General features: G+C 41.7%; 1 protein-coding gene across 1 annotated transcript in view; it reads right to left on the bottom strand.

Annotated features, from left to right (window-relative positions):
* Positions 1-15,299: 15,299 nt before the first annotated feature.
* The window catches only part of SEMA7A (semaphorin 7A (JohnMiltonHagen blood group)), a 42,236-nt gene continuing 33,737 nt past the window's right edge, over positions 15,300-23,798 (bottom strand). The window contains exons 11-14 of the mRNA XM_063449346.1: positions 23,637-23,752; positions 21,483-21,637; positions 17,523-17,581; positions 15,300-17,402 (exon numbers count right to left, since the gene is read on the bottom strand). Of these exons, the coding sequence (XP_063305416.1) occupies positions 17,257-17,402; positions 17,523-17,581; positions 21,483-21,637; positions 23,637-23,752 (476 nt within the window). The 3' untranslated portion in view covers positions 15,300-17,256. The remainder of the gene's footprint in view (positions 17,403-17,522; positions 17,582-21,482; positions 21,638-23,636; positions 23,753-23,798) is intronic.

The raw sequence follows: 23,798 nt of genomic DNA, 5'->3' as shown, positions 1-23,798 counted from the left end.
TCCCCGCCCAGTGGGCTTCCAGATGGGTCCACTGTGGAGTGTCCCCATCAGCCGTGGCGACTTTGACTGCCATTAGTTGTGCCGCTCTATCGTATGCGTGTAGGTTAGGTACCCCCAGGTCCCCAGTTCTAACGGGCTGTTGAATAAGTGTCATTACTACCCTGGGCCTCTTTTTTTCCCATATGAATCTTGCCAGTAGGCTTTGCATGGACTTGAGGAAGGATGTCGGCAGGAGTATTGGTAGGGTTCGCAGGAGGTATTGGAATTTAGGGAGTAGCATCATTTTTAGGGCTGCTATTCTGCCTACCCAGGAAAGATATTTACCCTCCCACCCCTCCAATGTGGACGTGAATTTTCTTTGGAGTGTGGTGTAGTTGTCCTTAAATAATTTGGCCAGTTGGGCTGGGATTTTGAATCCCAGAAATGTGATGTGGTCGGACCTCCAGTCGAAGGGGAAGGCTGAGGTGAGTCTGGCCAGGTTGTCTTTAGGGATCCCAAGTCCCATGGCTTGGGTCTTGGCTATGTTGAGCTTGTAATACGAGTGTTTCCCATATTCCGTTATGGTGGCTACTAAGTTAGGAAGTGAGACGTGTGGTTGGGTTAAAGTCAACATTTTATCGTCAGCAAACAGGTTCGCTTTATACTCTCTGTCTCCCACCTGCACTCCATGGATTGAGGGATGCTGTCGTATGGCAGCCGCCAAGGGCTCTAGGGCCATGACATATAGTAGTGGAGATAATGGGCAACCCTGGCGGGAGCCGTTGGAGATACGGAAGGTGTCTGACACAAACCCTGCATTGATGACCTGGGCTGAGGGGTTACTGTATAGGGCCCTGACCACCGAGATGAAGCCCTCCGGAGTCCCGAACTTAGCAAGGACCGCCTCCAGGAACTCCCAGCCCAGCCGGTCAAAGGCCTTCTCGGCGTCCAACGCCACCGCTATGGTTCCCTTTCCTAGGCGCTGGGCACTGAAAATAACATCCAGCACTTTCCTGGTATTATCCCCCCCTTGGCGATCCTTTATGAAGCCCACCTGGTCCGTGTGAATCACTTGTGGTAACACTCGTCCTTGCCGTTGGGCATATATTTTGGCGTAAAGTTTGGCGTCTGTGTTTAACAGGGAGATGGGCCGAAAATTCTGGGGGCAGGTAGGGGGTTTTCCTGGCTTGGAGAGTGTGATGATGTGTGCTAACAATGTTTCTGGGGGCAGTTGTTGGTTTTTAGTGGCTTTGTTAAACGCCTTTGTGAGATGTGGTGTTAGTGTAGACTTGAAGGCCCTGTAGTAGCAGTTGGCGAAACCGTCCGGGCCAGGGGCCTTGCCTGACGGTAGCTGTTGGATCGCCTCTGCCACCTCCTCGTCAGTTATATTTGAGGAGAGCGTTTGTTGTTGACTGGTTTGTTGTGTAAATGCAGGTAGGTGGATCTCGTGTCTTTGTATAGCTAGTGTCTCGGGTTGGTGTGTTCGGGCATCTCCTGCCAAGTTGTATAGTGATGTATAGTACTTTGCGAAGACATTGCTTATGTCTCTTGGGGCCGTGACTTTGTGGCCTGCCTCATTGTGGAGGAATGCTATCTTTTGCTTAGTTTGTAGTATTTTGAGGCATTGGGCTACTAGTTTCCCAGCTTTGTTTCCCTGTGTGTATTGAAGTGCTCTGAGTCTGTGGAGGTACTGGCCTTTTTTTTCCAGAGCTTGTTTGTGTATGTCTTGCGTGATTTGCATAATGTGGTGTTTTATCTCTTGGGAGGGGGCTGTTTGGTTTAGAGTCGTGAGGTCCAGCAGTTCCTTTTGCCAATTTCGCAATTGGGTTTCCGATCTCTGTTTTAGGTATGCTGCTCTTTGGATCAGCAACCCTCTGGCCACTGCCTTATGGGCTTGCCAGACTGTGTTGTGGGATGTGTTGTCTACGGAGTTGGTCAAGAAGTAGTTTTGGAGTTCTAGTTCTATTGTGCTGCGGAACTGGGGGTCCATGAGTAGGGAGTCATTGAGCCTCCAGGGGCTCCTGTGGGTAGATTCGTAGAGGTCAGTTAGGGTCACCACCACTGGTGCGTGATCCGACCAGGTGATCTGTTCTATGTTGCAGCTCCTAACCTGGGCCAATTGCTGCCCTTTCATCAATATCCCATCGATTCTGGAGTATGTGTTGTGTGCTGTGGAGAAGAACGTGTATCCCCTCTCCCCTATGTGCGTAGCCCTCCATACGTCATAATAGTGATGTTTACGTATTGCCCTGCTCTGTCTTCTGAGAACCCGCATTCTGGGTGCATTGGGCGAGGTCGTGGAGTCCATCAGAGGGTCCATAACTAGGGTAAAATCCCTGCATATTACAGTAGTCCCTTCCTGTATTGGGGTGATCTTTTCAATAATTTTATGTAGGAAGTTTCTTTGCCCTGAGTTAGGGGCATATATGTTAGCAATCGTGTAGGCTACATAGTTAAAAATGCCCACCACCATGACAAATCTCCCCTCCCTGTCGACCTCAAGGTGTTTGAGAGTGAAGGCTACATTCTTGCTAATGAGGATCGAGGCGCCCTTTGATTTAGCGGAATAAGTGGCATGGTACTGGTGAGGGTAATCTTCCCCAAACAGTGGTGAGTGTCTGTTGGTTTTAAAGTGAGTTTCTTGGAGACACACCACTTCTGGCCTGACTCTATTTAGGTCTCTGCGGAGTAGGCTACGTTTCGAGGGTGAGTTGAGCCCTTTAGTGTTATGGGTATATATTTTCATGGAGGTTTGCGGTGTTGGGCGTAGCTTAGTTGGTATGTCTCACTGTCTATGTGTGGGAAAGCCACCCTACCCAGCATCATCAAACTGGGTGGCCTGTCCCAATGGGGTGAACTGCATCTAAAAGGTATTCGGGAGTTTGTGTGCCTGGACCTTAGGATATGGCTGTATGGGGGATAACAAATTAAAACAAACAGTACGAACATCAGTACATAAACCATAACTAAACATAGAGCCTGATAATCGGCTTGGCGCCTGTGGAAGGTGCCTTGGGGGAGGAAGCACCTTGCTTCTGTGCCTGTGTAGGGCGTTTGTGCGGCTTACCTGCTGTGGGGCCGAATTGTGTACCCTGCAAGTCACAGCACTGTCCCGTTTTGGAAGTAGGGTGCCCAACCCCGGGTCTCGGTGATCCCTCAAGTCCCTTTATCAACCAAGCGTTCCCTGCATGGAGAGTAAATAAAATCATCTCTCCTTCCTCCCTTGTCAACATTTGGGCCCCCCGGGATTCGTGTGTCCCAAAGTCCGCGTGCTGTACTTGCCTCCGTCTGTCGCTCTACTTGTTGCGGGACACCCATTGCCACTGCGAAGTGGGTTTGTTCTGCTCTGCCTGGTGTGGCTTGATGTGTGGGGGTGGCATGCCCCAATCTCGGAGGGCCTTCAGACCGGCCTCCGGTGATGTGATGACTGTGAGCTTGCCCTCATGCGGTACTAGGAGCTTGACCGGGATTCCCCAGCGGTATGGTTGCTTGTACTGCCTGAGCTGTTCTGTGATGATCGAGAAGGTTTTTCTTTTCTGCAGTGTAGCGGTCAAAATATCTGCATAAATCGTCGTGTCTCTGTGGGGTGCTGGGAGAATGGCGCGCTGTCTGCTGGCCCTCATGATCACCTCCTTCACATGGAAGTAGTGCATTAGCACCAAAACATCTCTCGGCGCCTCATTAGTCAGGAATCTCGGTTTTGGGACCCTGTGGTAACGGTCTAGCAATAACATGTCTTGGTGGAGGTCGGGCGCCAGCAGTTTGAGTAGGCCTTGAAAATGGGCATGGAGGTCAGCCGGTCCGATTGATTCTGCTATGCCCCGAATCCGGAGGTTGTTGCACCGGGAGCGGTCTTCCAGGTCGGCCAGTTTATTCTTAAAGGCTTCCATGGTGCATTTCCTCCATAGTGGTCCTCAGGTCACTCTGTGTCTCCATCTGCTCTGCCATTTTTTCCTCCAGCTCGGAGGTGCGTGTCTCTAGTACCCGAAGTTCTGTTGTAAGCTCTTTCAAAGTTGTCTGCATGGTGTGTTGTAGCTTATCGTGCATGGTGTCAAACATACGTTGCAGCATGCCTTGGGTAACCGGTGCCTCTGGTTGAGAGGTGTCCAGCACCTCGACGCGCGCACTTTCGGCGCCGTCTTGCTGCGTTTCGTCCTGCAAGGCCGCAACCTTATTCTGGGTGTTACGGACGCCGAAAAAGTAGTTTTTTTCGGATTTATCCGTCTGCCTCCTGCTCTTCGGCTGTGACATCGTGTTGGGGAGTACTTGCTGTGTCGGGGTGATCGTAACGCTTAATGGGTAGGCCTATGCCGCACGGAGCTACATGATCATGCGGCTGCTTCCCTCAAGCTCCAGGCCATGCCCTCGATTCAAGGCTTTTCTATAGAAATTTTTGGATCCTCTATATGAGGCGCACTGGACATTGGTAGAGGAGTCCTTCCTCTAGGAGTCCTTTCTCCTCTGGGACATCGTGGGAGGACGTCCCTCCACTGGGACATCAGAGGAGGATGTCCCCCCACCGGGACGTTGTGATTGTGAGAGGACGTCCCATCTCTGGGACGTCGTGGGAGGCAGAAAGCTGAGCAGCACCGAGTGAGCTTCGGCTCGGAAAAAGAGTAAGTAAAACCTTTATTTTGGAAGGGGGTCAACACCAAAACATTTCTAGGGACAGGAACACTACAGCGTTAGAAATACAGATTCCTAACTCCACAGTGTTCTTTTAACTAGAAAGGAAAATATAGACTACATTGGAAATGATTAATAGCTGTGTATGATATATGGCTGCTCCGTTGGTCATCCAGGAATCAGACTATTGTCTATTGTGAAAATGTATGAATACTTCATAGCAAACTCCCAATCCATGATGTTGTATCCGCAACCCCCAGCATTTACAAATAAACACAGGAATGCTTTGATGTTCTGGGAGACAGGTCTTCTTACTAATTTCAGATAAGTTAACGAACAATGGGTAGTTATTTATATAATAAGTAAGGAGACCGTAATTTATTTGAAATCATCCAAAATGTAAATCCCATATTTTCAGGGTGTGTAGCTACATTCTGAATTGGAAAATTTGTGGAAATTAAATAGATTTACTATTTTACAAACTGGACAAGAGAACCCCTGAATTGCCAAATTATAGCCCAAATTAGAAAATTTGCCCAGATGACCTTGAATTGAGGCCAAAGGACCAAAAAAGGACCAAAAATAGAAAAATTCCATGAATTGAATTTTTTGTTTTTGTTTTTTTAAAGTCAAAATTTTGCAAAAGGATAAAATAAATTACAAAAAAAATATTCCCACCACTTCCTAATGTGCTGGGTAATGTGTGTGTTAGGAATACAACGTTGTATTCCTAACACTATAGTTACCTCTTGCCCCCACTCCTTTGCCTCCCCCACTTGCAGTAAATAAAGGGTTAAAAAAACAACAACTTTATTTACTTACCAGATTCCAGCGCCGATCTCCCTCAAGCACATTAGGCACCCAGACCACTTCAACGAGCTGAAGTGATCTGGGTGCTTATAGTGTCCCTTTAAGGAATAGGATGAGGGTCTGGACTGTTCCAGCCAATCACACAGGCTTTGCTGCTATAAATCAGAGGGCGTAAATTACTCCATGCACAGATGGATACAATAGATATAAAAGACTGGATAAATAGATGCATAGAAAAATAATCTGTATTTATACCATTGCGTTGTTTTGCTATACCCTCAGAACAACTGGGAAATCCAGACATTATAATAACACATAGTTAAATAAATACAGTTTAAAGGGGCAGTCTCAGCTCCTCACCCACCACAGCACTCCATGGATAATGTAAACGTTTTAATTAAACCGTAAACAGCAGCTGCTCCCTGGAAGTGTAGCAATTTTCCCTAGAACATATAATCAGTTTCATGGCTACATTCCTGAACTAGTCATATCGCCTTGTTAGTATTAATTTGATTATCTATTTTATTTTGATATGTTATTATGTTGTACTTTTTTACAGATATCTTCAAAAAGGCAAAATATGGCTCATTCATTGCAATGTATATTAAAATAATTTTTTTCTCAGCTCTACAAACAAGTAGTGTGTTTGTTTGTTTGTTTTTTTAAAAGGCAGGAGGTAACCGTAATTTCTTTTTAATGAAGGTCAATGACTTACAAAATGCACAGACCCAGCATTTACAGTACAGTTACATGAGATTTTGGAATCTTGGGAAACAATGGACAGTTAGTGGTTCACAACATTCACCTCCCACAAGAACCACACCAGCATTCTTAAAGACAAGGTCAACATTCTCTCTCAATGCAGTCAAGCCATTAGAAATGCTAGATAATTCATTCACTTCCTGCGTAGGAATTGGTTAGCCTGTGATGAGGGGTTTACACCATGAGAACACAAAGCGCTTTGGCATTTTATTCTGCCTGAAGGCCAGCTGTTCTTCTGATGACATATTGCTTAGTAATTGGCTACAACGTACTCTTTTTAGAGATGCTACTTTCAGTAACCATAATGTATTAATATGACCTAGTGGTCTGCCTGTACATATGAAATCAGCCCATGTTATAAGCATCTTTTACAGAAAATTCCGTGTGATTTAGAAAAAAAAATAAAAACACACTATTCATATTAATCAGTAACTCTCGTCAAGTGGAATTTCTAAACTTGAGTTGGTAGTGAGCCAATTGCAACATCTGGAATGGCTCATATCATTAAGGTGTGCACCAGGAAATTCTTCCCCTATCTTTTAATGTTATGCAATGTAAATATTTATTAAATTGTTGAGTGGATATGTGTCTTGTATGTGTAGGGTGTTTGGAAGTGTTGTAGCTGTGTGTAAGGTGTGTAGTCTTGTGACTTTCTGTGTGATGTATAAAGTTGGCTGTGTGTAATGGGAGTATAGCTGTGAGTGATGTGTGGGTAGCTGTGAATGGTATGTTTAGCTGTGTGAGTGCTGTGTGAGTGATAAATGTGGTCCACTGCGAGTGATGTGTTTGACAATGTGTGATGTGTGGGCAGCTGTGAGTAAGGAGTATTGCTATGTGTGGGTAGCTGTGAGTGATGTGTGTGGATGTGTGTAAGTAGCTGTCACAGATGACCTGGGAGATCAAACAGACCTAGGCATTTTATGGCACAGTAGCCTATTTTCTCATTTTACAAATACAACTTTTTTTTTTCTGATGTAATAATATAAATAACAAGACCTCACTAACTCACACAAGTATACACATATAGAGACTTTTGGTACTGCGGACATAACAGCCTTTACTGTTGAAAGTAAAATGAATCCCGAGGTTAATATTAAATTATGTCTGTAAAAGAGTTACTCAAACTTACCAGGAAGTGTTGTCAATAGTCCAGGAAGAACACGTGTTATGAAACATGACCCTGTGACAGAATTGGGGTAAAAAGTTTTTTTTTTTTATTATTATTTATTTTTTCTGTGCTGAGGGTGCTGTTTGTCGCCAGACGCGTCCGCGCCGCCATCTTGCTTGGGCCCCCACAGTCCCGCTCGGCTGCAGGTTTAGTCGCTTGTTTGAGCCGCGTTGTTGGGGTAGTCGACCCCCGCGAGGACCGGGATAACCCCCGCCGGTCCAGAGGGGGGGGGGGGGTAGCAGGGCAGTGTTCGATTGCCGTTTCTGAGCAGGTCCCGTGCCGGGACATCGGCCGCTTCCCCCAGGCCTCAGGCTCCGCTCTGGTGTAGGCCGCGTGGCCGGTTCAGGTGCTTGTTTCATGTTTCGGTGCAGGACGGGTACCTGTCTATTCCCTGTGTGGTCCTGTTTCATTTTTTGGGTGTCTCGTGTAGCTGGCAGTGTTTGGGTAGTCAGGATAGTCGTTTTTGTGCCTGCTGGTGCAAGAGCCCTCAGTAAGCACGTCTGGCCATCTTGGCTGTCAGGCCCCGCCCCCCAAAAAGGTTACCTTTTAAGGACACACTCTAAGTGCCAGGACATATACAACCTAATGCAGGGACTATGATGCAAAAACCTGTTAATGCTGCCTCTGCACTCTAATCTATGAGAAAAGGCAGTATTTACAATAGTCCCTAAGGACACTGATAGTGACTGTTGCTCAGACAGCCAAGAGTTGCTTCCAGGGCCACCATCAGGGGGTGACAACCATAATGGTTGTCACGGGCCTGGCGGCCCTGGGGGGCCCGGCCGTCCGGGCCCCATGTGGAGCGGCGAAACTGCCACAGGTGCATCGGCACCAGGGCCCATCAAGTGGCCCAAGCATTAAGGGCAGCGCTGCGCCGGGGAATTGCGCGACCGGGCCCCTTTAAAAAAAAAAAAAACATTACGGCTGCACCGCAAGGGCTGCTGGGAGGAAGTGACGGCCGGTCACTTCCTCCCAGCTTACTCTGCGGGGGGGGAGAGGCAGAGCAGAGGGAGAGCGGAGGAGAGGACACCAGAGGGCAGAGGCATCCACTCCCATCAACCCCAGCCACCCTCCTGCAACTTAAAGGTAAGAGGAGGGTGGCTGATAAATGAGGTGTGTGTGTATATGTATGTCTGTTTGTGTGTATGTCAGTATGTCTGTGTGTGTGTCAGTATGTCTGTATGTATGTCTGTGTGTATGTCAGTATGTATGTCTGTCTGTGTATGTATGTATGTCTGTGTGTATGTCTGTATGTATGTCTGTGTGTATGTGTATGTATGTCTGTTTATGTATGTATGTCTGTGTGTATGTGTATGTATGTCTGTTTATGTATGTCTGTGTGTATGTCAGTATGTATGTCTGTGTGTGTATGTCAGTATGTACGTGTGTGTATGTCAGTATGTGTGTATGTATGTATGTCAGTATGTGTGTATGTCAGTATGTATATATGTCTGTTTGTTAGTATGTATGTCTGTGTGTGTGTATGTCAGTATGTATGTCTGTGTGTGTGTCAGTATGTATGTATGCATGTATGTCTGTGTGCGTGTATGTCAGTATGTCTGTATGTGTGTGTGTTTGTCAGTATGTATATATGTCTGTGTGTATGTATATATCTGTCAGTATGCATGCATGTCTGTGTGTATGTCAGTATGTCTGTATGTATCTGTGTATGTATGTATATATCTATCTGTGTGTGTGTGTGTGTGTATGTCTGTATGTATGTATATCAGTATGTATGTGTATGTATGCCATTATGTATATATGTATGTCAGTATGTATTTATGTGTATGTGTGTATGTCTGTATGTATGTCTGTTTGTCAGTATGTATGTCTGTATGTATGTGTGTGTGTCAGTATGTGAGTATGTATGTACCATGTATGTACCATGTATGTATGTATGTCAGTGTGTGTGTGTATCTGTGTATGTGTATGTGTCTATGTCTGTTTCAGTATTTGTGTCTGTTAGTATGTGTGTATCTTTCTGTGTGTGTGTCTGTGTCCTTTTGTGTCTGTGTGTGTGTATTCCTGTGGGCGGGATTTGGAGGCGGGCACAAGGGGGCCCAGACCTTGAGCTGGGTTATGGGCCCCACAATTTCTGATGGCGGCCCTGGTTGCTTCCAATAACAGTCTGCAGTTTTTGCTCGTCCGACGTTTGGCCTCTTCATGCTCTGAGCTAATGAATCTCTATGAGGCAATACTGATTGGCATATAGCATGCTGCACATGGGTGTTACTCTGCATTGGTTAGGTCTACTGTGCTGAGATACTGGGCCTTCTCCACTAGTTATTTAATTCTCAGCATAACATATGCCGCAAGATTAGAAATTGAGTTTAGTTTCTAAGCAGGAACTTCCGTTAACACTGTGGCTGAGAGTGATCCAATAATAATAGTCCCGTAGTTGGGTGTGGGATGGTTAAAGAGTAACTACTCTACTAAGAAACCCACATATCACAGTGGACGTTAAATTGTAACTGTAACTTCAGTAAAAAAACATACACAAGTTCATTCACCAACTTGCGAGTCCCTAAAATGTCCCAATTTCAGCAGGACCATTCTGATTTCAGACTCCAGTCCTGGCAAGAATTTGACCCCAGGCAACATAGCATGATGACAGCATCATTAGAGTTGCTCGCCCTGTGATAAGGGCTCTAGGATCATGTAGAGAGCACTTCAGCAACAACTCAATAAGGACTGCTCTGAGTGGGCCTAACCAGGGGAATCTGTCAGTCAGCCCGGCGTGTGTTCACTCCAGGCTGACACTCCAATTCTGTGTTTGGCTCATCTCCTTTCCAGGTGGGCTGCTATATTTAGGCATCTCACTGAAAATGTAGGTAAAATGACCGTGATGTGACTATAGCTGATTAGAATTTTGACCAATCAGATCTGTTTTCCTGTATCTTGCCATTTGAATTTCAATTTTCTGCAAGTCAGTGTTTAGTAAAAAAATAAAATCCTTATACCGTGTAGAAAACAGAAAAATCAGAACTTGAAATCACGGTATAACTACACTCAGCATCCATTGGGAAGTACAAATGGGAAGTATGTCTCGGTCTCCTGTGTTTTATGTCTATGTCTGTGTGTGGTAGAAACTTGGCTGGCTAATTGAGAACTACAGCCAAAAAACAAAACAAAAATACTTTTTCAGATACACCGCATTTTACAAAGTTATAAATAGGCTGACAAAAAGAATTGGGTCCATCAAGTTTGACCTTTCTATCTTAGTAAAAAGATATCTCTACACAATGACTATTTGATTTTGATTGAATCACTGGGAGGATGGTTCAGTATACATAGTAGTCCACTTCATGATCAGCTAGTGTGACAAACTTCCGACTTCCTTTACTTATGGTTAAAAAACACCCTGTGATTTTCCATTTACTGGTACGTAGGCGTTCATTATTTAGGTTTACTGAAGTTACTATATACTTATATTGTGTGTGTGTGTGTGTGTGTGTATGGGTTAGCTTGTTCTGTTTTTGAATAAAATAATGATTATCTCTGTATACACGGAGTTATCACTAACGCAAAAATGTGTATTCTTTACCTTATCTTTTAGTATTTTTCAAGTTTAGATGACAATTTTCCCTCAACCTACTGATTTCACTGTACACACCTACATACTCATGTCTGGCTTAGTCAAATAAAACCTTTTCGCCAATATGCTTTAACTTGTTCAGAGGGTATTTTACGTCCCACACGTTTCTGTTATAATCGTAAAAAAAAAAAAAATGTCAGTGAGGTCAATTTATATCACCATTTTCAGCAATACATAGATATTGGAAGTGGTACTATAAGATTAACAAAATTCCACATTGCATACTGCTGTCACACACACATGTTTTTTTTCTACAGTCCTTATTAAGATTCACTTTGACATTACTCATGCAAAGTTGCTATTTGGATACAGATGTGAGTTTATGTGTATAACGGGCATACTGTGAGATTAAGATCAGAGGCAAATTAAGAGAAAATAATTTTGTGTAAAAACAAATATACTGGGAGAAACTCAGGTGCGCAACGCACGTACAAAGTTACTGTAAGTTTTGTTTTATATTTTTGTGTCGTCGTCCCCCACCCCTTCTGGCAGGTGCAGGTTTTTCCTTTTTTGTATTTTTGCATAATTGCTTTTTTTATTCTCTAACCTCTGATTCCCCTGAGGGAGATAGAATCTACATTAATTTACATGTGCTTGAAGATTTGGGATATTCTTATTCTGATATTATGATATGTTGTTAACCATTTTTCTACAATAAGATATATGCATTTTCCATGATCTACCTGGTGGATTACTCTGAGATCTTTATGAATGTGGACTGCAGGCTGGTAATGAAAATAGGAAGGTCATACTGCCATGCCATCACTGGTTCCTGGGGATTACCACAATTCCAAGATGGGTGGAATACACTGTGGGGTATATCATGTCTTCCTTGTTAGAACCACTAACCCAAACCACCACCCATAGTGTAAGTAAACAGGAGTAGGCCACATGCTTCCTACCCCAGTTAACAAGGGATCATAGAGACCCTTTGTTAGATGGTGGAGGACAGATGTTGTTTGGGTATCTAGTATCTCCTTTATCATCTTTTGTGAACTATTGATTTTGATTCCCTCCTCCAACCTCCTTCATTTAAGTCCCTTATATTGCACATTCTGAGGTTTGAGTGAAAACATCCTTTTTGGAAAGAAAAGCAGATGGCAAGCTCACACCACGAGGGAAAATTAGAATGGAGGACAGTTGTCTGCCCATACCGAAGAACATAATGAACGAACATAAGTAGAGAATAAAAGTTTTTTAAAAATTGTAATACTGGCCATGTTGAAGGAAACAAAAATGAGAGTTGCAAAGACCATTTACACAAAACAATGAAGCCAATAATTTGTGCAGCTTCAAAGAAAACACCCAAAGAGACCTGGGTGTATCACAAAGGAAACATAGATGCTGATAAAAACCCGAATATTAAGGTCACCACCTATCCATCCAAATTGCACTCTTCAAAGAAGTATAGCACTCAAAGAAGAGTGCTATTTGGAGGGACAGGTGGAGGGTATATAGGAGAAGACCATGTAGAGGAGGCCATACAAATCAGTGGATATTGTATTTTGTTAATTTTGGAAGATTTGAGCATCATCTGATGCCTCACCATGTCAAAATGTATCTTTATCCTTGTGTAAGGGCTAAGATTTATTGAGGAATGGTAAGAACTAAAGGCATCACACCACAGCAGCAAGAGTTACAACCAAAACCTTTAAGGTGAGTTTGGCCATGCTAATGACATATTCCTCAGAAGTCTGAAGCGGACGAATTTAACTCACCTACTCTCTCTAACTCACCTACTATAAAACATGCTCCATATGGCCCCAGTATACACAGTCCCCACCTTTTCATCTTGTGTCACACGGAAAACCCTTGATCCTTGCTTAACCCCTTAAGGACCAAACTTCTGGAATAAAAGGGAATCATGACGTGTCACACATGTCATGTGTCCTTAAGGGGTTAATAACCTGACTCCCTAGTAGTGATGATTAGTGACAATATGTGATGGAAGCACTAGACTCCACCCCTGAATATGATTCTAATCCCTATTCCTGTAAACTCCACCTCCAGACCTGTTGAACTCCAATAATTTAACATCTTGTGCTCCACTTCAGACCCAGTGAAACATTTTGTCTTATAAAAATGTTTTTTTTTTTTGTTTTTTTTTTAAATGCCCCAAGATCTTGACATGCTAACCTGCTCTCAGCTTCTCCAGACAGAAATAAATCAAGTGGAGATGGAAACTGCAGAACTGCTATTACAAATGAGAAATATACAACAAATTATATCAAAGGTGCAAGTTTATTTTGTTATGTAAAGTTTGATGAAAGTTCCCCCCACCCCTGGAAAAATATTGGTAGATTTTATCACTTTTCTTAAAGTATTTACTTTATTTAAGATTGCAATAAAATGTTGCCCCATGTGTCTCTATAGAAGATCTTCCTTTGCTACCTGGTAGGAAGAGTTCTACAGTTAAATTTAGTCAAGTGATAATACACAGTTTTACATCAAATAGATTAACTGAATGTTAAATATGTTTTAGTGATACATTTCTAATTCTTCAAGAATAAAATAGAGCCGACTACAAATGCAGTAAAAAGAAAGGAATGTTTTATTGGAGAAATACACTAATCAAAAAAAGGAATGTTTCAGATGTTAAAGCATTAAGTATGAGTTTTAAATACAACACATGAATAAATACTAAATATACCAAAAAGTGCCTGAACAGGTGGTCCGCCATAAAACGCCACCTCATCAACGGTCACCAGATGCCATCAATGCTCAGCAACTTACACACATACTGGTAAACATTGCAATAAATAAACAAACAAGGAATGCAATCAGAGATACTTACATCAATAAGCTTATAGCCACAAAATCATAAAAATAGATAATACTAGTTAGAAAACTATACAAGACCTATTTGTGCGGATAGAAAATAGTCTTCTAAAAGAAAGATATGTTTTATTTTTCCCTAAACAGATGAGGCATTATAATCTGATAGATGCAAACATTTAAAAAATGTTCAACCCCTCTATATGCACAGCGACTAACACATAACAAGAAATAAATCCAGGTTTAATCAAATGTTTCAATATGCCATGGAGCTTGTCAAAACGTTGTTAAATACTTTGTACATTTAGGACAATTAGTCAGAAAAAACTGAGTCCAGAGGAAAGTGCATAGAACGCCACTGGATACCTTAAAGTACATTACTGCCAAAATACTTACTTCTCGGAATTGCAAGTCAGACCTTCAATTATGGCAGATTAATTATCAACTTCAACCCCACATACCAGTAGCTAAAACTCAGGTACTCAGACATAAGGCAATCATTAACAAGGCAGGACAAAACTCAGGCTCCCCCTCCCGCGCCACCCCCACCCAACCTTTCCTCCGCCCCGCATTCTAAATACACACACACACATTCACTGACAGATACGCATACACTAGCTAACAGAAACACACACACACTAACAGAAACACACACACACACTAACAGAAACACACACACACACACTAACAGAAACACTAACAGACACACTCACACTCAGTAACAGACAAACACACTCACTAACAGACACACACTCACTAGTAGACACAAACTAGCAGACACACACACACTCACTAACATACACACTCACAGGCAAACTCAGTCAGACACACACACACTAACATACACACTCACAGGCAAACTCAGTCAGACACACACACACTAACAGACACACACACTAACAGACACACACTAACAGACACACACTAACAGACACACACTAACAGACACAGACACACACACTAACACACACACACACACACACACTAACAGACACTACCACACACACACACACACACACTAACAGACACACACTAACAGACACTAACACACACACACACTAACAGACACAGACACACACACTAACACACACACCCACATGAACACATTTTTTAAATTTTATTTAAACACCCCCCCCCCCCCAGCCTCCTTACCTTTGGGAATGCTGGGGGGGGGGGGGTCTCTTCCTCCCTGGTGGTCCAGTGGCTGCTGGGCGAGCGGGCGGCTGGTGAGGGAGCACTTCCTCTGAGCTGTCTGCTCAGCTCCCTTGCGCGCCTCAGAGTGATGCTGGGAGCCGGAATATGACGTCATATTCCAGCTCCCAGCCTCACTCTGCGGCGCGCGAGGGAGCTGAGCAGACAGCTCAGAGGAAGTGCTCCCTCGCCAGCCGCCCACAAGCGCCGCCCAGCAGCCCGCCGGCAGCCCAGCATGTCTGTTAGCCGCAAGGCTAACAAGGCATTTGCCTTGGGCATTTGGGGGCGGCTTTTTTGCCGCCCCCTGGAAAATGCCGCCCAAGGCAAATGCCTTGTTTGCCTCGCGGCTAATACGCCCCTGACTACATCCCCCATAATGCTCTTACACCCATAATGCTCTTACACCCATAATGCTGGCAAAGCATCATGGGAGGTGCAGTCCAAAACATCTGGAGTGGCGAAGGTTGCCTATGCCTGTCCTAAAGGTATCTTTATTTTTATTTTTTTACAGGACTATCCATATTAAAAAAATAATAGTTTTGTTCACTATAATAAGTAGCTATTGGCTACCTCAAGCGATCCAGGATGCTGTGAATTGATTCTCCCATCACGTTCAGCCATACCGTGACTATGTGTACTGGTGTTTGCTGTCCAACTAATTTGGAATGCAGAGACAGGGTTCACATACTAGAAATACATAATCAGGTTTGCTCACTTGGGGTTCGTAATCCAATTTCAAAGTGAATGGCAAAAAGAGTTAACTCTTATTCTGCACTGATTTGAAGATATTTAAATCTTGCCACTGAAAGCCCTGCTTGAACTCAGATGGCGTTGCCAAGGATATATTTCAACTCTGAGAAGGATTAACAGAATTTGAACATTCTGGATTCCAAAAGCTAATTTATAAAGTTCTACAAATGTCCCTGACTGTGCTTGCAAGGCATGTGATTTGATAGCTCTGATCATTTGTACAGATATTGCATTTAATAGTAGAGAATTGTAGGGACGTAAGAACACCAAATCTTGGCGTCCTGCTGGTCCATCAGTAGTGGAACACACTATCCTTTAAGTAGATTGTGTTGTTAATAGGCATCTCTGGTTAATGGAAATGTTTAAAGAAATTTAATTCCAGTCCCATGGTATTTATTTTTACAAAAAAACATAAAATAATTTAAAGGTTTACAAAAATAAAATTATCTTTAAAGCCCTTGAGCTGCAAATCGCCAGGAAAAGCAGCATCTGCAATAAGCTATAACTTAACCAAGAATTGGCCAAGCAGTTAAGCTTCTTGGAATCTCAACTTTCTAGGTGCAAGTGCTAAGAATATCCCCCTTTCCAGCAGGGTTTAAGGATACAGAGTTAAGCATCCTGTAGCAGTATGTTTCACGAAAAGAACATTGTATTGCCAAATATCACAGATAAAATGAGGTAACTTTTAAAGCTTGGGTTCCAAGTAAGTAGTTTTTCTCCAGTAAAACAGCTATGGTGTTATGGGTAAATAGAACTGATTCGCAAAAAAAGCAGTTAAAGGAAAAATCAAGCACCATAACCACTACAGCCTACTGTAGTGGTTATGAAACCAGGAGTGCCCTGAGCACTGTTAAGGAACAGTTTGACTACTTAATCTGGGAACATGCAAGGGCACTCATGATCGCAATGGGGATATATCTTCTAAACAGTGATTTGTATCGGGTTTTTTTTTTTTTTATTTGGGCAGTAGAGTGTCCTTTTGAGCATTTACAATGAATTGTAGCAAGCTGAAATAAAAAAATAACATTGAAATTTAAGTTTTGGCCACCCACCCTATTTGTCTAGCAGGAGGATGGCCTCAACAGGATACACTGGGAACCAGGCAGAGACATGGGTTACTTCGTCTCTCCTGCAAAGCTTCCTTCTTGTGTTAGGAGGAAGTGATCTGACATTACTTCCGCCTAGTGTTGCCATACAGGAAAGGAATGGTGGCTGTCATTACAGAGTGGCAAGGGGCCTGTGCCGTCACATGTCCATAATGCAGTCTGGTTACAGGAGATATTTATATACCAACTAAGCTGCATGTGAGCCATAGTGTTTAACCACGCCCCTTAACGAGTACTGGCTGTGTTCCCCAGGCATTTCACAGTATCATACATAGCGGTTTGGAGATGACACAGTGTGCTGGTCAAGTATTTAATGCAATAGCAGGCGCTGCTGGTCCCAGAATATCAATCCAACCAGTCGAAATTAAGGACTAACTCAGCATCAAAACCCTTTCACACTGTGACCTTAAACTCCCGCTATTGCCATGCAAAATGGTCCACTAGTGTCCTTTAAACTTTATCCTTTGTGGAAGAATACATATTCATTGAAGGCATCACATAATTGTCACGGTAAGTAATGCTATCCACAGCAGCCATCCGATGGAATGCCTGGATGTGCCATTATCCACGTTCGTTGACTTATGCTCTGGCTGAACCCTTTTGTCACTCACGGATTGGCTAACGGATTGGCGGATTGGTTCTGAAAAAAACGAGAACAGAGAGAATGAGTGTAATTAATTTACAGCTCAGTACAATTCCATAAGGCACAACAAACTTTATAAACATGTGTTTGGGTACTTGTATTATATCATATACTTACCACTCGGACATCCACTTGCATCTCCATGTGTAATATTTTGCAAAATTGGAATCGTTAACCTGTTGATAGGAAAACACAGAGAAACCTTAATATAACAGTGCGGTTTGTTGCTGTTTAGGTGAATTTTAGATTATCGCACTTCAGATATTGAGGACTATATCTCCCCTGATGCTTTGCCAGCATTATGGCTGCCAGAGCATCATGGGAGATTTAGTACACAATATCTGAAGTCCCGAAGGTTGTCTACTCCTGATTTAGATGTTCCACCCACTTGCTATCATATTATTTTTTTTTTTTTTTAAATCATAAATTGGCATGACGCATGGGGCACATAGTACATAAACCTGGGATAAAACAGAACTTTTGTGTATCGATTGTTGCTCAGTTATACTTAGAATATAGAATTATAGAAATTTATATAATTCTACTTTATCGACTATTTATTCAACCTTCATATAAATATCGGGGCACAAAAATAATTTGTAATAATGTTATCCCTTATATTGGGACATTGGTTGAAGCAATTACATGGTGTCCCTTATTTTGAAATACTTTAAAGGGGATGTAAAAATGTTTGCGTAGATGCAGAAATACCATTTTTATGTCACAAAATTAGGTAAGCACAGTTACATCAAACATCTTTTTTGACACAGGCGTTTGAAGGCTGTCATTTCAGCCTGCAATGAATCCTGTGACCGTACTCAGTGGGAGTGAAATTTCTCTGCAGAGTTAAAGTGGAGTTGCAGAATAGAAGTACGTGTGAGTGTTAATGGGCCACAAATCATTTGCATTGCTTTTCAAAATAATATAAAAGTTAGATCACATGCAAACGCTGTTGTGGGAAGTGGATAAAGAGCAGTATGCCCTATTAAAACTTTTTATCCCCAATCCCCAGATGTTTTAAAACTACAGCTTCCATGATGCTTTGTCATTCTAATAGCATTCTAAAGGCATGCAAAGCATCACAGGAGTTGCAGTTCTACAACATCTGGAAACCTACCTTTTATGCACCATTGCCTTATGGTATATTATGTAACACAAGGTGTATTAAATATAAGAAAAAGTGAATTCTAGAATAAATATATGCATAATTTGCGTTTGTCTCGCAAGATAATTTTCCCCCTCCTCCCTACACTACTTGTATTGCTTTTTAAAATATATATATATATATATTACACCTCCTACCATCCTTCTTATCCCCCTTCCCTCATCCCTTCACCCAGCGCTGGTTTCCAGGTGAAGGGATGAGGGGAGGGGCCTTATTCATAGTGCCCAATAGGGCATTTTACACCGAGTAACTCTTTAAGAAACGGTCAGTGAGATGTCTACCCACTGTGTTTTCAGGGGGGTGGTGGTTCTTATTAATAAATAACTTTATTTTTTATTTTTTTATTACAAGATAAATTAATAAATGTAATTCTGGTAAATGAATGGCCTTTGTCCGATGCTAGAGATATACTTATCATCTAACAGAATATATCTCATAATGAAATATAGAACATACAAAAATATCCCTTTAACATCAATAAGATAAACATTAAGTGTGCTTTATTATATAATCTATGCTGGTTCTAACAATTTTTTGACTGGATAAGGTCTTGAAATCTGGTCAGCACCAGCAGCCGACATCACAGCTATACTCTCACACATGCGCGAGAGTACAGCTTTGAGGTCTATGTAGGGTCCCACTATACCACGGGACCCTCAATAGACAGAGCCAACTCCCTGCAGCCGGCACTGGTGATGGCTGCGGGGGATTGATGCTGGTTCAGTCTAGTCCAGGGATAGGCAACCTTTGCCACTCCAGATGTTGTGGACTACATCCCCCATAATGCTCTTACACCCATAAGCATGGCAAATCATCATGAGAGGTGCCGAAGGTTGCCTATGCCTGGTCTCGTCCCTACTTTGGCTCAGTATATCTCGTGACTGGGTTGGAATTTCAGTGAAATTCAAACACAGTCAAAATGAGTATTTCATAAAATTCTATCGTTATGAAATACTCACTTTCTCTTATACGCAATTGTTTCTGAATACGTTTGTATATAACTATTTATTAAATCTACTACTGTTTCAGTTTTGCTATACTTCACTCTATGCATTCTTTATTCTTTCCTTTATATGAATCTATCCTTTACGGGTCTCTGCAGTTTGGAAGACACCCTAAGGTGGGGTTTCCCCCCACACCCAATATCTGTAGTAATTAGTATTTCTCAGTATGTTTGCCTTCACACTTGATTGCATGCAGATGTAGTTTCCAGAGCATGAGATAAATGGTGCAAGATATTATTCAAAAAAATTATATATATATATATACATAGAACTGAAAGAAGAAGTTGAGTATTGAAAAGGTGGTACGAAAACCCCTTCTTCACAGAAACAACACATTTCCCACCAAGAAACTCTTGAATTTGAAAGTCTACCAAGGGTAAAATAAATTAAAGGAAGATTATTTGAACTTGCTATATCAGCACATCTTCTAAATTGCTTTTTTAAAATGGGAGTACATTGTTGTTTTAAGGAGAACAAACATTTTTTTTTTTTTAAACAAATTAACACTATATGCATTTTCTTAATTACTTCATAAAGACGTTTCAAAGGGCAGTGACCTTATATACTGTTACTCAAGAATTTTGACGCCAGTTTTTATTGTGTCAATTGTTTTGCATTTTGTATTTAAGCAACACATCCCAATGACGGTTCCTCAATTTGTCCCCTAACATGTGCTTCCTGCAAAACTGCTGGTATATCATCATTTATTTTAAACAAAAACTAAACAAAAAAAATTAGAATATATGTACGGAAGAGTCAGGGAAAGGGAAAAAAAGAAAATATGTCAGTTTCTGTAAAAAGTAGAACAGTTTAAGTGTGTCAACAACGCTATTGCTCAAAGAGAAAACAGATAGATAATCATAGTGTTTTGCATTATTAATAGTTAAGTGAATAAATAAAGGGCCTTAATCAATTATTTAAACACGTAAGAACCTGCGTTTAGACGGCACACAGGTTACTATAGAAATTGTGGAAAACAATGCAATATAATGCACACTATACAAGCAATATCTAAAAAGAAAGCAGAGTTTCACACCCAAATAGCACAAAATACAACCAAGCATTATCCTATTGAGAAAGGCATAGGCTTGCTGAAACGTTGAGGATTTATATAACGCTGCTCTCAGCTCTGGTACTGTAAGTTGTGATTGCTCTCTAACTTTTGTAAAGTACTGTTTGTGCTTTTTCTAACTCTATGATTAAACTGGGCCCGACTATGTATTTACATTTTTGTGAGTAAATAACAGTTATATTGTATGCTATTTTGGTGTGAACTTCTGCTTTCATATTTAGTCTTAAACATTCAGCACTGTTACAAGCAACCATACTTGTCAATAGTCCTGAATTTGGCAAGCCAGTCCTGATTTAGATATCCCAGTCTTGCCAAACGTGTGCTGAGATAAGGATTACAGGGTATTTCTGCCCTTCTCCTAGAGCAGGCATAGGCAGCCTTCGGCACTCCAGATGTTTTGGACTACACCTCCCATGATGCTTTGCTAGCATTATGGGTGTAAGAGCATTAACGGGGATGTAGTCCACAACATCTGGAGTCCTCAAGGTTGCCTACCCCTGCTCTAGAAATTCAACAGTGATTGGCATACGAGAAGTCCTGCTTAGCCACTCAGGCTGACATCCAGGCAAGCAGTGTGGCATATTCTCTATGCAAAGTCGCAAATTAAGTGACTGGCATACACCCAACCGGTCTTTACTCTTCTCCAGTCTGGGCAGGACGATCATTAGCTTGACATGATTATCATAACAAGAGGTAGTAGAGTAGTTACAACATAATAACAAAATATATAGAACTCCTGCTAGAACGTATTGTAACTACTGACAGTGATGAGTCTAATGGGTTTTAGGGATCAAGGGAACTAACAAAAAAAAATTTTTCTGAGTGATCAGACTGACCTTTCATGTTTCAGGATAGATTGGCAACTTCCATTAGCCCAGCCGCAATAGGGGTCCTGAGCCTTAAGGCAGCTTTCACAACTTCTATAGTATGCAGTACAATTATCTACAGGAAGTCTGGCCACTTCCCGTGTTGTTCCCATGTATAGTAAACACTGCAAAATAAAAGCAAAAGGTTGAGTTACATTCACTGTAAATATTTACAGTGCTCGGTTATTTTGTAAAAAAACATATTTTATGTGTATCTCTATAAAGGAATGCTACCACTAGATAAATAGTCTGCCAATGCGACTGTATATTCACACTGTATATTCACACTGTCTGTAAACCACATTGTAGAAAAACAGACTAGAGGTTCCCTTTTATTTTGTAAAACGATCACCACGTTAAAGGGTCACTCCAGACCCCCACCAGTACTCTAGCTGGTTGAAAAGCTTTGCATGTGAAAAGTGTGTCCGTTTTTTTTTCATTATACAAAAAGTGGAGATTTCAATAGATATTGACACTTTTATAAATTCACCTGGTTACATCTCCCTCTTGGCTTTCAAGCAGGCAACAGGTCCTACTACTTCCTGGTTTTGTTAACTCAGTGGATCTAAACTCAAGAGGCAGAAATTGCTCAGAGCACCTGCCTTGCAAAGACTTCTCATTGAGCTGCATTGGGAAGTCTCTTATTGGACAGCCACAGAAAGTGTGGGTGGAGTTAGACGGGGAGGACTTGGAAAGGCAACAGACAAGAATTCTGCAGTTTTTGCAAGCTGTTAGATATAGCTCCAATGAAAAAATACATAATTAAATGCATGCTATTTTTTAGACAGTGATTTTTACTTATTTTGTATTTAGGCAGTGGAGTGTTCCTTTAATGCTGTACCTCTCATTATTACCTCAGCTCCCTCAATTCCTCTCATTACATTATTTCATTTTCTTGCTGCCATTCACACAATATTAAAGGACTAGCAGTAGACTTGTGCACAATTCTCCTTCAGCTATGTTCAAAGAATCAAATGCCTATCAATTTATGGACGTACTAATAGACTAGTTCATGGGTTGCTTAATGATTCAATATATATGCCCATGTATTGCCTGGCATCTGATCCGTTCTTTGCCAGCTGAAAGGGATTTGTGCTCAAGTGTATTGAGCAGTAATAGTTCATCTGTTATGAGTTGCAAGAGGATTCAGGGTGGGAGCACCTTTATTACCCTGGCACTAGGCCTCAGCTATTTATATGCCAGCCCAGCGACATATAGAAAGGTTTTGTTTTTTATAAAACCTTCATTTTTGTTTTATCTGGACCTTGTGACCTGCTCAATTTCTAAAATTTGATAAGCGCCCACTGCATGGTGACTTTTAAACCATGGTGCAGAGAGGTTAAACGAAAGGAAGCCACAGAATTTGTAGATAGGAAACTGTGTTCTTTCAACGTGCTGCCATTTTATTTTCCCACAAGTATGACTCTCTCCCGCATAGTACAGGAAATAGTTATGGGTCAGTTGTGTAGTGGATGTGGTGTTGTGGTTTGTCGAAGCAGTGGAAAAGATGCCAAATATTTTGTGATGTAAAAAAGGAGGGAACATGAAACTATTTTGCAAACTTTGTGTGTGTGAACTTGTGAAGAATGTACGTGTGTCATGAATATCCACTAAAATGTAAATGGTCAGGAAATCAAAGTGAATTGTACATTTAAATCCGAAACATCCCATCTGTAAACATAGCTGACTTTTTCAAATCTGATATTTTGACCTAAAACGTTAAATTCACTTTGAATTCTCAACAATTCCCACTGCTCAGCAGCTGCTCAGAAAGGGCTTTAATCGAGAAAACCATTTAGCATATTCAGATCCCCCCTTTCATAATGTTAAGTGTATATTTCATTTTATTTGTTACTGGCATTTATTTCAATAATAGTGAGAACTTATCTTATCGAAATATTTCGTGTATTTATAATACCTAGCCTAACAGTATGCTTAAACCACTGCATGCGCACAAATTCGAATTGTTTCTCTCACCATTATACTTGATTACTTAATGTTTAATGCACAACCTGGCCAATAACCAAGTGAGATACTCTAATAATCCCTAGGTCTCAGTCTTTTAAGTATATAGATCTTTCGTGAGGCATATTTCGCAACATTCCGTTTTGTCCATTCCCTCACCTGTGTAGGATCCAGTTCGAGGTATCGGATTCTTTCTGGTTGCTGGAGTGGACTCATCTGATGCACGAATATGAGTTTACCATTTATCTCTAACATCTTGTCAACATATCCGTCATCTGCAGTAAAAACATGTTAATAGACGGATGAAATACTTTTCAGAAT

The sequence above is a fragment of the Pelobates fuscus genome, chromosome 3, assembly GCF_036172605.1.
Source record: "Pelobates fuscus isolate aPelFus1 chromosome 3, aPelFus1.pri, whole genome shotgun sequence".
Classification (NCBI taxonomy): domain Eukaryota; kingdom Metazoa; phylum Chordata; class Amphibia; order Anura; family Pelobatidae; genus Pelobates; species Pelobates fuscus.
The sequence above is the reverse complement of the archived record's forward strand: the minus strand, read 5'-3'. Positions and strand labels throughout refer to the sequence as shown.